The sequence below is a fragment of the Mixophyes fleayi genome, chromosome 5, assembly GCF_038048845.1.
Source record: "Mixophyes fleayi isolate aMixFle1 chromosome 5, aMixFle1.hap1, whole genome shotgun sequence".
In the NCBI taxonomy this organism is placed as follows: Eukaryota; Metazoa; Chordata; class Amphibia; order Anura; family Limnodynastidae; genus Mixophyes; species Mixophyes fleayi.
Genome location: NC_134406.1, coordinates 184140302 through 184156857, shown reverse-complemented (window position 1 = coordinate 184156857; position 16556 = coordinate 184140302). Strand labels below are relative to the sequence as shown.

Sequence of the window (16556 nt, the reverse complement as noted above, 5' to 3'; positions counted from 1 at the left end):
TTACACACCTCAGTGATTGGCGTGCTTGCAGATCCAACATTATGATGTTATAACGTTATAAAAGATATGATGGCATACAATAGTGTCTATGGAGTTTGTAAATGGAAAGGAACAATAGGCATATATGGCATTATCGGACCCGTGTGCTAAAAGGTGAACAACCAAAGTCTGTACAGACTGGTGGATTGAAGCATAGATGCATGGCCAAGGAGTATGCTATCTCTAGCTATGTATGTTCTATAGTCGCTGCTTAGTAGTACTATAAACATGGTCTACATACACTAACACAGGCTGAGAAGAAAAATAACATTGGCAGACCCCACATCAAAACTTGACCCCCCCCCCCCCCCCCGTAATGGTACATTAGTTCCATCACTGTACACAGGATTATAAAAACATGTTATCCGATTGTCTGGGTAAATTTGTAGAATAAAGTATCAGCAGCAAAGTCAGTCAGAACTGCAATAGAGGAGGTAATGAAAGCACACAGCCTCTGAGTGACCTCATTCTGCAGCATATAACTCCTCTCTGCGTAAAGATGAGCCTAAAGAGTTTAGTGTTTCTGTGTACAGATTTACTAGACATATTGCTGATTTCATCTTAGGTCTCAAGCATGTCTTCCCTTTTACTGTCTGCCAGAGCCTATAAAACCACAGCAGCCGTGACATTTACAGCAATAAATGTAATGTTGTCTGCTACTTCCCCCTGTTATTGTTAACATTTGTTTACCATCTATTGTAAAATATGAAAAATAATCTTGAAGAAACAATCGTGAAATTACATGGCTGAGCAAACGGTCTCCTTCTTTCATATGTTAAAATCTGGGCTACATGCTTTGTAGTCCAACACATTTCAGTGCAGCAAGAGCATAAAATGATGCTTAGAAATGTGATACACATTTTCATTTCACACTTCATCAGCTTTTACAACCTTGCCTTAGTGAAATATAAGACAGGGCCTGGTAAACTGCCACATTCACTATAGTATAAACTGAAGATCTCAGCACTGGTATATCTTTTTTATTTTAATTAGTCAATAAAGTCCCACATCCAAGAACATACTGAGAAAATTTAAATTAAACAGGTGGAGTGGATCCATTCAGTATAAGCACACCTTTAAGTGGAGATTATTAAAGTGTATCTCTCGCCAATAAAGCTTTTGCCAGTGACATCACCATACCTCCAAACCAGTATGAATCTGGAGTCAGGACTGAATGTGTGCATGAGATGGGGTTCATGGCCACGCCTCAAAGGGACTTGATAATAGGGACGGCAGTACAGTCCCCACAAATTGGAAGGTATACACCACTGAGAATGCAATTAGGAACCAGTGACATGGCTGAGGAACAAAGTGAATTGGTAGGCTGTCTCCACTTTATGACATGCACTTCATATGAGAGATCTTCCGCGCTGCGGAATTAGTGGCGCTATATAAATAAATGATGATGATGATGATGATGATGATGATCTTTGCTAAAAGCATTAGGATCTACAACGATCAGCCACAACATTAAATCCACCTGCCTAATAATGTGTAGGTCCCTCCTCGTGCTGCCAAAACAGCTCTAACCCGTGGAGGCATGGACACCACAAGACCTCTGAAGGTGTCCTGTGGTATCTAGCACCAAAATGTTAGCAACAGATGCTTTAAGTTGCGAGGTGGGGGCTCCATGGCTCTGGATGTTTATCCAGCACATCCCACATATGCTCGATCGGATTGAGATCTTGAGAATTTGGGGGTCACTGCCACAGGAGAATACGTGAAGGGGTCTGCAACAATGTTTAGGTAGGCGGTGCGTGTCAATATCACATCCACATGAATGCCAAGACCCAATATTTCCTTGCAGAACATTGCCCAGAGCATCACACTGCCTCCACCGGTTTGCCTTCCCATGGTGCATTTTGGTGCCATCTCTTCCCCAGATAAACAATGCACACACACATGGCCGACCACATGATGTAAAAGAAAACATGATTCCTCAGACCAGGCCAACTTGAAATCATTCCTGAACAACTTTTGCAGTGTGGGAGGGCGCCTTATCCTGCTCAAGGAGGCCACTGGCATCAGAGAATACCGTTGCCATGAAGGGGTTGATCTGACCCAGTAGCTTAGCCATTACAGTTTGTCCCTTGTCAAAGGCGGTCTGATACACTCCGATATATCACACTCCTTGACAGGTGCCATTATAACTTGATAATCAATGTTATTCACATCACTTGTCAGTGGTTTTAATGTTGTGGCTGATCGGTGTATATTTCCATATAAGCTACTACTGCATTATTTTCTCTATAATGACTTTTTAGACAGGTTTTGTACTAAATAGAGCAGCGTATTTATTGGCTCAAACTCACTTACACATTTACAGACATGTCTCCTGTTAAAGTACTTTTGCGGAAGTATAGTGGTAGCACAACATTTGAAATCGGAACCTGAAACTATAAAGCACAAGTTGCATCTGGATAAAGGAGAGTATCCCTGTCAACGGGATTACTGCACAGAAGAAAGTGGAAATCAGACTGCATAGTATTGCAGTACATAGAATTACAATAACTATCGGAAGACTACTGATCTACACCCCATGTGGGACGGACAACTCCTGACTGTGGAGGTGAACTGGTCATTCACCTCGCTCTATCAGGTTCCTTATACGGATCTGTAAACCCCTTCCAAGGTCCCAAATCTGTGTAATGGAAGTATTCATTTTATTTTAACAGATGATTGTGTTTTTCTTAAATGGAATATTAGCTGTTTATCTGTTTCTTTTTGTACTATGGTAATGCTGGATTTACATAACTGAAGCCTGCAGGCACACAACCATTGGCACCTGAGCCCCTTCACACACCTATCATCTAATTTTCCACACCTCTTTTACATAGATCATCATCATCGTCTTTCATGACTGGTCTGGTCAGAGAGTGGAATATATTGATACATCCATCCTCTGGTGAACTTGCAAACTGTCTCTCCTGGACACAGGCCTATAGCTTTATTCTAAATCCAGTCCTGTGCACTGGAATCTAAATGCCTTGTGTCGGCTGCCATATCGGTGCCAGTTGTGACCCATATGATCTAAACAAGTTGGCTGAATAAACTTATAAAGAATTTGACAGCAGATAAAATCCTCACAGCCCAAATAATATGACCGTTTTTATTTCTACAAATCTCATACCCTATTTGAGCATTAGGGTTTTCAGATATCTGATAGTCTGATGTCTATCCTAAGCATATGCAGCAATCTTCTGGCATCAAATTGACCCTGCTCCTTCCACAGTCTGATTCTTAGTATTTGGTTTCCCACCTGCATCCATTCCTCTTTCCACATCAAGATGCTATCCCTGTCACTGGCATCACTTACACAATCACATGAGTGGCCAGCACACATCTCCTGATATAGTATGTATTGCTGTGACCATTGCACTGATCTAATTGGCTAAACATTGGTCTAAGCCGCCCACTTAACACTGGGTACAAACGCACTAGGGAAACCCACCTCAAAAACAACTTCTTTACATTACAGATATACAGCTCTCTCACTGATTATTTAACTGATTTACCTGTAAATAAGATGTATGAAAACTAAACATCAATTTTGGAAAATAAAACACACTCACCTCAGATAATCCTGAAACTTTTCCTTTCTCTAGAGGCTTGGTGATGGACGGGCTGTAGACCTTTGAATCTGACAATGGTGTTCCCTTCATATAATGTTTTCCTGCTTCAAAAATATGTACTTCAACCATTTTCCCAATGAATGTTGGGTCTTTCGGCACAAGCACCTTGAGAAGACAAATGGTAACAATGAAAAACAAAATCACAGTTGCTTAGTGAAAATGAAAAAGTATTAATATCGGTGGTTTTATATATCACAACATAATTCCACACTATCCAATTGCATTGTCAGGCTCCATCAACTTTAATTTCCTGATAAGTTTAAAGATCATCTAAACCCAAATGTTTACATTTTGATACACAAAGGCAAAATACATTCAGCTGTATCTTAACACTTCACTACAATTGTAACTATTATCTCTGTCCCTAGAAAATAAAAAAAGTTTAAAAATAAAAAAGAAGAAGTAAAGCTAACAGCATAACAGCCAGCTATCACCAGGGAAAGGGGCGTAAATGGAGAAAAACGCATATACACTGGGAAGGCAAGCCCCAGAATAGCTGCACCCCTGCACCTAAGGTAGTTATGCATTTGTCAGGGTGACAGGACAGAGAAACACCAGCTTAATAAACAATGTCTGTATTCTGTAAAGCACAGAACAGATGTGCTGGACAAAGAAAAAATGAGTATTATTTTTGTAACAAAACCATATGTGTTCCCCTCTTCAAGAATGCCATTAAACCCTCCCATTAGAGTATTTACAAATACATTTAATTGAATTACATCACTTTATATGAAAAAGTCACTGCTAGCTAAGGCTTTATCGAACATATATATTGTTTTAAACTTCTTGATTTATGCACACTCATAAATATACATGGTATCCAAAGTGAGTACAATGGCATTTTCCAATGACAAGCTATTTGATAATGGGGTGTAATAATTACATGCATGGATTTGTCCCTAGGACAATAAATGGAGTCACATGTTTTTGTTAACAGAAGTTTTACCAACTAAAGCTTTAGCTGCTTGTTTCCTAATAACTTCACATTCGTCATTATCAATGGACACATTGGAAACATTTTTTGAAGCAGATTTAAGTAAATTGGGTTGAGTCAATTCAAGAGTTAAGATTATGTGATACATATAAGATGTAGCTATTCTCACATATGAAATGTCTCACTTGTAGATACTAATAAAACTGTCTAAAGGGCAAATGGAATCGATCCTGTTGTTCTGCAAATGAGGCCACTTAAAGGTTTCCTGAAATATGGATGAGTCCAATGATACCAGGATCCGTCAAAGGCTTACGCAACTTTGAGATCCAGGAAAGAATTGGGGGCTCTTCCATAGAGTGGTAAGGGGCAATGGATATCACAACAAGTTGAGGTGTGTATTCAATGAGTCCCATAACTTAGAAATAACACTATCATGAGCATGTGCAATGTTGAGAGAGGTCTATATTTATGGGGCAAACATAATATGGTCCAGAGTTCGGTTACTAAGGAGACTATGTTCTATGTCAATTATTTGTAAGCCTCGGCTACATTCCATCGCATGTCTAGCGGGGAGTGACCTCGAGTCTGGATAGCTTGCCGAATCATAAATATTTGTAGCATTTTGTCTAATGTTAAGTATGTGTTCAGGGACATTAACTAGTAAGGTCTGAAAGAGATAATGGAAGCGTGGTAATATGCTCATTTATAAATTGTGGTGAGCCTCCATATCCATGAAATACACAAAGGAGATCACTTTGCCAAGTCTTGATTCATTTTATCAAGTAGGTGAGGGAGATGTGCGTGGTATAATTGGTCATAAATTTTAGTGATAGGGAATTCATTTCTTTAGACCTCCACTGGAAAACTCAAAGTGCAGCTCTAAAAACTTTTTTGTGTGCTTCCATATTTTGATGATTAACTTTATGCCCAAAAATGTACCATACTCTGCCAACACTTAGAACAGGTCAGGCAGTGAGGTCCGGGAGTGTGTTATGGTCAGGAGAAAGTCATATCAAGCAATTTTATATTGTTTGTTCTTGACTTGAGATCCTGGTTTGTTTGTGCTCAACCTAATTTTGGCTGCCAATGTTTCTATTGTTAAAGCAAAAATCAATAAAGAGAAAGGCCACCCTTGTCAAGGACTTTCTCCCAATCTGAAAGGAATTGACATAATACAGTTAGTCATACATTATGTTGAAAGATTACGATACAACATCTATATAGCTTGGTAAAATCCACCCAAAAGCCTGTAAAGATTTTAATATGAAAGGCCAGGAGATCCTGTTGAATGCATTCTCAGCAACCAAAGCAAGGACCAGAGAAACTTTAGTATGCTTATTTATACCATTAAATTAATTGTCATCTAGTGTTATCTAGGGCTTGGTGTTGTGGGAGAAAACGATCTGTGGATTTCATATTAGCAAAGACTTTAACAAAGTTACATTGGTGTTCAAAAGGAAAATGAGGCAAAACTTAGTACAGTTAGTGGTGTCTTTATTTGGCTTTGGGAAGAGTTGCCTATTTATTAATTTGTTAAACACTTGTGTTAAATGGGGAAAAAATGTGTTTCTGAAGGTCTTGTAATAAGACATGAGCAGTCTGTCCAGTCCTGGGGTCTTGTTTGGGAATTTTAATGTGGCTTTAAGTTTGTCTGTTATGATTTCTTTATTCTGATACCAAGTAGATTGTTGCTCTATAGGTTGATAGTTTTCAGGATAAGTTTGAATTTGCTCCTCCAGGACTGGTGTTTGGCTTACCCTTGTGAAGGTTGTAGAGGGGCTCATAATAGGATTTAAAAACATTGATTTAGCCAATATCGTAATATCTTTGTCTTGTACCACTTGTACAGCCTGTGAAGCTCTGATAACTTTAACTCTAGCAGTAAGCATGGTGTCAGATTTGTTGCTTCTTTTGTAAAGTATTGATTAAACTAACAGAGGAATCTTTTTGCTTTTTTTTCCGGTGGAATGGCATTAGGTTCACCCCCTTATTTACAGGTTTTTTTTTGCTTGCACTGCATTGATTTGTGGGTTTACTAAAGAGAACATATTTATTTATTCAGATCATCTATTGTTTTATTGTGCATTATTTTTCACTGTGTGTCTTTCTCTGTTATGCTCCATGAGCTTCTCAGACTGCAGCCAAAGGAGTGAGTGTCAAGGGTCACGTTGTTGGTAAAATATTTTTGCATAGTCTCAGAGATGATAGCTGGAAAATGTGGCATTTTTAGAAAACTTGTATTTAGTCTACATGATGTACTTCCCCTGGGGACTCCCAAAAAGTAAATAATACCAAAATCATAGAATGGTTGTATCATTAGTTTGGAATGGTGTTGAGATGTGTTAACCATTAGGTTGCTAGTATCATGTCAGTCCCAAAGTAAGTCTGACGTGGGCAGGTGTAAAAAGTGTAGTCTTTAGAGGTGATCAGTAATTCCCTGAGTGTTGTATAGTCCTATTTACTTCATATGTTTCCCAAGTGCTTTAAAACGTAGGTAGGGTATACAAAGAGGGTGTAGATACTTATTTATCTAGATCTTTAGAAAGCATAATGTTAATGTCTCCTCCTATGAAGATGTGGCCTTTTTGATCCTCATCTATTTCTGTGAATAAAGATGAAAAATTTGAATGGTCTAAGTGCATAAATGTTTACTAATATGTCGTCTAACTTACTTATATTACCTGTCAGGATAAAATTTCTACCTCGCTATCTGCCTTGGAAGCTGTGAGCACTACTGGGAAGCAACTTCAAAACAATGTTGATAACACGTTGTGTTTTGACTAGTGTGAGGAATAGAACGTAATAAGAAATACTCTAAGAGGTCATGAAGGGGTATTTTTTGTTTCCCCATATCTGCAGAATGTATCATGGATAACTTCTGAGTAGTGTTCAAGGAAATGAGATTAACGGACACCCATGGTGTTGGTACCGTTCAAGTATCTAAGTGTCGCAAGCACCTGTGGTATTTCAGGATAGGATATAGGTGATTGCCACACTCTTAAATATAGGGGGAGAAACACCTTTGGAGAGCACAAGGAAAGAAAGGTAGGAAGGTGCCTTTGGGGGGTGGGAAAAAAGGGCTACCTGCGGAGAGAAACAAACAATGTCCTATTCTGCAAAGCCAGACTTGTAAAAAGGTTAAGTGCCTTAAATAAACACTTAAACCTTAAGTAATGCAAAATTAGTAACCACATCTATAAAGAAAATAGAAGGTTCACAATTTCCTCTCCTGTAGCATGAGTGAGATTAGCCTCAAGTATAGTGGTGGGAGTATTAATGAAATTGGGTGGGAATATTAATGAACTGTGGTGTGTGTAGTAATGCAATGAGGGGGTAATATGCAAGGTAGTAATTAAACATACTGGGTGGTATCAAAGTAATTTAGTGGGGGAGCATAGAATGAAAGCGTACTGGGGGGTATTAATGTGATGTGGTTGGGGTGTGCCATAGCATGTGTTCACTCCAGGTGTCATTGCCCCTTGCTACACTACAGAGTAGGACACAAAATACACAGAAAATATTATTTTGGTCATCCCAATAACTAAAGTTATTAGCAAATTATATTTTAAAATGTTTGTATATCAATTATTTTGCTCAAGATAGATATAATGCTCGGAGAGAAATAAGTACAGCTTTGATGCAATTAAATGTTGTTGCTTTTTCCACCCAGAAAACCATGCTAAAACACATGTCATTCCTTCTCCTATTTTGTAGGACAGTAATACTGTTTGGGCATTTAAACAAGCATACAGAAACCTACTTTTCAGAAGATGCATATACAGTCATATAAAAAAGAAAGTACACCCTCTATCAAATCTGTGTTTTTACATATCATGACATAATTAACAATAATCTAGCTCTGAAAAACTCTAATCTCTTTTTTTAAGGCACTGACATCTTGAGAATGATTTATACTGGGATCGAAACATAGTTGGATATGTTTACTGCCTTATCTGAGGGACTGAAATAAACCTTTACACCTTCCTTACATCTTCGTAAAAAATGCTGGCTTCTTGTGATCATACAAGGACAGCTTCTTAATTGATAGTATATGTACCAGGAACCGCCTTTACAATATGACCTGGAAAGTCTCATAAGAGGGCAGATCAGGGGGAATGGTCAGGAGAAGTGCCTGCCATTTACAAATGGCACTTCAGCCTACACTGTGGCCCCAGATGCCATTTACATACAGCAGGCAAGATGATAAGGTGGTAGCGACACTTATTTGGCTGTGATCTGCCCATCTAATATAATTGTGCAAGGCATTCCCTTTTCTCTTACCTTATTCCATTACATTCTTTAACATGTTACTCATTGTTTGGGCTATGATTTCAAATGTGTGATGTCTTTTATTTAGTACATCAGAAAAATCAAAATATAAACAATACCATGGCTATGAAGAGATACTAAAATGTAAGGTTTCAACACCTACATATTTTATTCTTGGATTCACGAAGATCTTACTAGTTTTGGCTCAATTGTGTATTTAACATAATGCTTAACACAATAAAATGAGTATTTTATAGTTATTCATTTGAAATTCAACTCATTATATGAAAAGCATACTTCGATAGTCATACATTTTAGGATAATTATGTTTCATTTTGAAAATCCTCACAATATAGAGTGTAAATGTGTACATTTTTAAAACGGTGTTTCCTCATAAAAGGGTAAAAAAATGAGTGCCAAATTTGGGTTTAGGTATAATCCAAGGCAATAAAACAATCTTTTGTAAGATTAAATATGCATTAAAATGTAAAATCAACGTTTTGGGAAATAGTTCTATTTGTGCCAATTTCTTATAATTTTAAAACTAAAAATTAAAATAACACTTTAAATGTCAAAGGTTGAAACTAGAGATGCTCAGGCTTGGTTCCCCGAGAACAGAACACGCTAGAATTTAGCAGATCCGAGTACCGAGCCGAGAGGGCTCGGTACTTTCTCGCGCCCTCGGAATTGAAAACAAGGCAAAACGTCATTGTTACGTCGTCGGATCTCAGATCTCGCAAGCTTTGGATTCTATAAGTATCACCCTCCATGGCGATTCAGCGCCATTTCACAGAGGGACTCAGAAGGGGTAGCACAGTTCTTGGCAGTCTCTAGTGCAGTTGGGCAGCGTCATAGGTAAAAAAGAAAGAGGAGGAGTAGCAGTGTTCTTCAAAGTATCCAGTGACATTCAGGAGAGCTAAATTGCTACACTGCTAATTATCATTGCTGAAATATAAATAATAGGTCTGGCAGGCTTGGTCCTCTAAATCTGCAGTAACATTGTACTGTGCTATATAGGTAAAACACAAAGAGGAGAGCTCCATTGCTAAATGTCATTGCTGAAATAGAAATAATAGGGCTGGCAGGCTTGGTCTTCTAAATATGCAGTCACATTGTATGGTGCTATATAGCTCACACACCACCAGGACAGCTCCATTGCGAATTGTCATTGCTGAAATAGAAATAATAGGGTTGGCAGTGTTCTTCAAAATCTGCAGTTACATTGTACTGTTCCATAGAAGAAATAGGAGAGGTGGCAGTGTTTACTGCTGAAACAGAAATTCAAATAATAGTGCAGGCAGTATTATTAAAAGTCTCCAGTCACATTTTACTGTGCCATAGATCATACAGAAACAGGAGGGGTGGCAGTGTCCTTCTCACTCTCCAGTCACATTGTTCTAGTCACTCTCCAGTCTCAGTCATGATGATACTAATCCCTCTGCCTCATGTACCTCTGCTTCAAGTGCATAGTGGTTTTAAGTCAGGGAAACAAAAATGTAAATAAAAAGCTTGTACCTTTTTAAAGAAAAAAACACCTATCTAATAAAGGTGAAAGTTTACTGTAGAATACCATAAAATTGCCAACATGCCATTCTACCCAAAATATTAACAAGCATACCAGTAACAGCTAGCTTCCTTCTCTCAGATAGATCTCAGCACCTGCAATCTACACTGTCATCATATTCACCCTCATCAGTGTGTATATCAACCTCAAACAATACTAATTCATCCCCCGCTGGAATCCACCATCACAGAAGTCTGTGTACTTTGATGTAATTGCTGGTAATGGCCTTACTCATGGAATTTGTAGTTCAATTTACGAAAGAGCTGTCACGAGTTTTGGGCAATTCTTTTAGACCAGACCAAATGTTAAAATGTTATGCAGACTCATCTGCATCACCACTGGGTGTCTTAGGAAAGCTAAGTCTCTTACTAGCAGCAATTTCCAGAGAAACTGAAGGAGGAGACGCCATTGTGTCATGTACCACTTGAGCTGTCAGCTTGCTGACCAGGAGCTCATTGCATCTCTTGAGATTTGGGTCAGTTGGAAAGAAAGAGAAGACATAGCTCTTAAACCTCGGATCAAGCACAGTTGCCAAAATGTAATGATCTGATGTCAAGATGTTAATAACTATTGGATCCTGGCGAAGCGAATAAATTACTTAATCTACAAGTCCAACATAATTAGTGGAATTGCTTTGTTTAATTTCTTCCTTCAATTTCTCTTGCTGCTTTTACAAAAAATCTTATTAGGGGAATCGCTTAACTCAAGATAACACTCTTCACAGGTGATTACTTTGAGTGGTTTCAGCACCTTGTACAACACGGAAAGTATTCTCCACTGCGCTGGACTAAAGTACATTTCCCCTAATTTCTATTCTTCTTGCAGCTGCTACATTCTCCTACATGGTGTTCTAGAATCACGAAAATGACCCTAAATATTTTTGAGACACAGACAGCATATCCTGCATGCCATTGTCATTTTTTAAAAAGTTCTGTACCACCAAGTTGATTGTGTGAGCAAAACCGGGAAAATTATAGAATTCCCTCCGCTGTAATGCTCTAACATTTTTGGTGGCATTATGAGAAATCACATATCCTCAGGAGAATACAAGCAGGATAAGGCATGTTGCAATGACATTCCTTAGTTTTTCAAACAGGTTGTCAGTGGCATTACCTCTGACCTGCACTTTGCCTCGTCTCTGATAACCACCTCTCACTACCGCCTTCAAGACTTCTTCCGTGCTGCTCCCCACTTATGGATTTCCCTACCACGCTCAATCAAACTTTCCCACAGCCTTCAAATCTTTAGATGCTCTTTGAAAATCCATCTCTTTTTAGAGGTGACCTTATCCTCGATAACACTATTCACACTAATGCACCCTCACAACTATACCAATCTCTACTCTGAGCCACACTCACTCTTCTTGTTTTAGCTGTGCCCTCTTCCCTTTAGAATGTAAGCTCTCTAATGAACAGGGTCCCCCATACCCTTTGTTGTCATATCTCCATTCATTTTGTCTGTTCTTTTTTTACGTATGTCCTGTTTTATGTATGCCCTTGTGGTGTGCCTTACAAATCTACGATAATAATAATATGCCTCTTAGTGAAGCAGATGATACACAGAGTAGCCTGCCTCTGAAAAATGCAACGTTCTTTGGTAGATGCTACTGCTCTCCCTACTGATGAAGGCGAATCACCAACCCAGTGGGCTGTCACAATCATATAATCTTTAGTTTGCCCAGTTCCGCTTGTCCACACATCGGTGGTTAAGAGTACAGTGGGTAGAATGGCATTTTGTTGTCCAATAATTAAATTTTTTACGAACCTTCTGGTAGAGGTGAGGAATAGCTTTTCTAGTAAAATGGTGTTGTCATGGAATTTGGTAACAGGGGCAGAAGACTTCAAGTAACTGTCAAAAACCAGCTGCATTAATAGTGGATATTGGACGCAGATCTAATAATAGCATAGTCGCCATGGCGTCTGTGATTCGCTTTGCGACTGGGTGACAGCTTTCTTACTTGCTTCTTCTTGCAAAGGATTGTTTAACAGTCAATTGTTGTAAACTACTAGTATTCTTCTTTTTGGTCGCTTCTGGGTTGAAGATCCACCCCGGGCAGATGGAGCAGCAGCAGTGGGCCTAACTCTTAAAGATTCTTCTGAGGAGTCCTGAAGTCCCCAGGAGTCCTGGGGAGGAGTCATCTCGCCTTAGAAACGTGGATGCAGGACTAACTCTGATCACTTGTGAGGATATCGAAGATGAAGGTGTTGGGGGTGTAGATTGCAAGTGCTGGGATCTAGCTGAGAGAAGGGACCTAGCTGATGCTGGACTGCTTGTTTTTTAGCATAAATTTCTGATTTTCACAAAAGCTTTCCATGAACTCGTTTCAAATGGCGTAACATGGATGAGGTTCCTAGATCGTTTCGATCCCTACCTCTACTGACTGTGGCTTTACAATGCTACAAAAGGCTAGACAACTGTTGTCAGGATTTGTGTAAAAATAATTGCACACATAAAAGGTGGATTTCTTTGGTCTTATGCCCATGCATGACAATGGCCTTCTTCCTATCACTGGCAAGAACTGCTTCCACTGGTGCATGACTTTCCGCAGTAGAGTTCATTAACTGTTTGCTTAGGTGCCATAAGCCCATTGATAACTTGTTTTGTGGTGGCCCAAACAAACTAAGCACTTCAGCCACAAATGTGGCACTGCTTGTCGCTGGAGTGCTTGCTTTGTTAAACTGTACATGTCCTTTTCAATATCTTACATAAGGGTGGGTGGGAGGGCCCAAGGACAATTCCATCTTGCACCACTTTTCTTTTCTGTCACTGCTGTATGGCAATGTTTCCTAGATGTGCTCTGAACTGCCGTGTGTTTGTGTCATGGCTCTATCGCTTAGCATCCAGCCAGGTCGCTGCAGTCTTTGTTTGAAAGTGTGTGAAAATAATATTGTGACCTGTGAGGTGGTCAAAATTGACTGCAAATGACTTGAAATTAGTGTTATTGAGGTTAATAATAATGTAGGGGGGAAAAAAAGCAAAAATATGTGATTTTAGAAAAAAATTCCAAAAACCAAAACACAAAGTTAATCCAGATCCAAAACCAGAACACGGGGGTCAGTGAACATCTCTAGTTTAAACACAAGCTTTAAATACTGTACTTTACGTGCATACAAGAGAAGCATTGAATGACTTTATGGAGAGGGACAATCGTATGTAGAGTGGAAAACCTACAGCTGTTAGTGAAGGAATCCACTCAGAGCTTAAAAGTACAACTAAATTCCAAAACATCTTCCTTCTGTATTGCACTGGTGACTTAAGTCTACAGTAATGGTTTATAGAGAGCCAAAGCTGGGTACACACTAAAGGTTTTTCACCTGATTATCGTGCCAACCACACGATAAACAACTGTTAGGTCCGATATTGCATTAATATATACGCTCCCACTATCATGTTTTATTGCACCAAAGCACATCGTATAGTTTCATTTTATTTTATAATCGGACTAAAAATCTCTATACACCATGGAACAATGTAGGGCTAATTCTGAACTGTGTATGTACTCACGACCAACAGTGTAGGCAGATTTCCATAGAGTTTACAGAGTCCCAATCTTTTCAGCAGATGGTCTCGATTTCTCTACTGGTATCTTTCCATCACTATACAAACACGCAGTGATTACTCCTATTCTAAAAAACACAAAATTCTGACCCAAACTCTCTCTCAAATTACTGCCCCATCTCTCAGTCCACATGCCCCTTCAAACCTCTTGAGAGAATTGCCTACACTAGCCTCACACGATTTCCAGAATACGTATACGTAATATCTCAAACAAGACACTGCAAAAACTTCAAATCAATGCACTCATCATCTCCAGCATTGACTATTGTAATTCCCTTCTTACTGGTCTTCCCAAAATCAGATTCGAGCCCCTACAATCTATTTTGCACGCAGCGACTAGATTGATTTTCCTTGCAAATCGTCTTTTGTCTGCTAAGTCACTGTCAGTCTCTACATTGGTTGCCTGTTTTTAAAAGAATCAAACATAAAATTCTTCTTCTAACATACAAGGCCATCAACAAAATGGCACAGACATACATCTCTTCACTTGTCTCAAAATATCTCCCAACTCGGCACCTCCATTCTGCACAAGATCTGCATAGAGATTTCACTCCCTCGGACAACAAGATTTTCCTCTAGCCTTCAAACCTTCAAGCATTCTCTGAAAACACACCTCTTCAGACAAGCTTAAAATATTCACCTACTACCCTCTTAATCTCCCTAGGTTACTCTATTACCACCCTCTACACAGCTAACACAATACAAAAACCCTCAGACCAACATGGGTGTGTGACTGAGCACACAGCCCACTAAATACTTTGTAACCTTTGTGTCACAAATGCCCAGCCTGTCCCAGATATAGCAATCTAAACAGCTAGCGTGACTGGTGTTACCATAGCTAATTAACAATGAATACACCTTTTCTGCCACCATGAAGGATTTATTATGGTGTCCTTACATTCACCAGAACCACTTATTAATGTTTCACACTAAAATCACATACATATTTAGCATGACCCTCCCTGGGCTTCGTAAGAAAGAATCAGGTAGAGTACACTAGATAAAATATGTTTAATATGAAAAAATGTTTCCAAGGCTTATTTACAAGAAGATAATAAACAGACATATATTAGGTTACACAAATGAGTTTCAGAAAATAAAATAGGAAATAAAACCAGAATCCCTACTTACAAGTTCAGGAATTGGCGTGTGATTAGTATACATTGAGAGAATAGTACATTTCAGTCGTAGTAGACCCTCCTCAAAGAAATGGACAATCTGATGTCTGAAACAAGGGATTTTTAAACCATTGTTGGGCTCTATACAACCCACCTTAGGAATTTTATTTTTCACCTAAGTTAGGTGGATGTTCAAAATGACACAGAGTTTGCCCTGAAGTAAATTATCTATCACTAAGATATACGGTATGTTTGGCCACCTCAGAGAATCTCTCACCTCTGATCTTTATGCCTGGCTAAGTCTAACTCCTCTGCATACACAAACTACGCAGAGATCTGTCTCTGGGCCTAGCTAGTTTTAAAAGACCATTGACACTTGCCTAGGTCAGACTCAGGTCAGTTAACAAAATACACTTTGAAAGGTTACATAAAATATTCAGAGTGTTATACATAAATTCAACAGAAAATAACAATCAGTCATTAGATATACTACATAATTGCCACACTTTGCATTCTAGCTGGACAAATATTAAATATGATGCAGCACTTCCCCTTGAGTATCAAACCATTGTCCCATTGATTGTAAGCTTACGAGCAGGGCCTTCTTACCTCTCTGTATGTATGTATTACCAAGTATTGTTTTATTACTGTTTGTTCCCAATTGTAAAGTGCTACTGAATCTGCTGGCGCTATATAAGTAAATGTTGATGATGATGGTAAAATCGTTAAAGATTTTGCATCGGGAGAAATTTTCTGTAGTGTGCACATAAGTTTAATCACAGCTCTACAATCTCTCTCAATTTGTTACAGATTAGGTTGTCTTGACCTAAGAGAAGCTCTTGTGCATCAACTGAGCATCTTAGTAACTGATTGGTGGAGAACAAATAGAGTACGTTACAGAGTAGCTGCTAAAATTAACAGGACATTGTCAGGAAGTACTACCAAGTACTATGCTTTTTAAGTAAGAGGACCACAGATGTTATACAGGAATGAAAAAAGATTTAAGGAGGTGAGATTCTGACATCCCCATTTTGTCATAAGGGGTATGTGTTTTATAATAAATATAGATCACTTACCTGTTCATAACATTGATTGTGGGCCACATAGTATTGGAGGTCAAAGGATTCCTCTGTTACTAAAACTTGCTGCTTTTGACCAATCTGTAAAACAAACAATATGTATTGGATACAGTGAACTTGATGGGAACAGTAGAAATGTACATAATTCTTATTTCAGCAAGTATATATATATATATATATATATATATATATATATATATATATATATCTATATATATATATATATATATATATATATATATATATATATACACACACACACACACACACACATATACAATTGACAAAATACAGCACTGTAATTGGTCAAAGAATATGTATAAAAACCGACACAATGCAAATATAACAAATAAGTTATTTAAC

At 38.5% G+C, this 16556-nt stretch overlaps 1 protein-coding gene across 1 annotated transcript in view; it reads right to left on the bottom strand.

The window, feature by feature from the left end:
- Positions 1–16556, bottom strand: part of CDKAL1 (CDKAL1 threonylcarbamoyladenosine tRNA methylthiotransferase) — a 731528-nt gene that overhangs the window by 55474 nt on the left and 659498 nt on the right. Inside the window, exons 14-15 of the mRNA XM_075213134.1 lie at positions 16191–16274; positions 3612–3776 (exon numbers count right to left, since the gene is read on the bottom strand). Coding sequence (XP_075069235.1) covers positions 3612–3776; positions 16191–16274 — 249 coding nt within the window. The remainder of the gene's footprint in view (positions 1–3611; positions 3777–16190; positions 16275–16556) is intronic.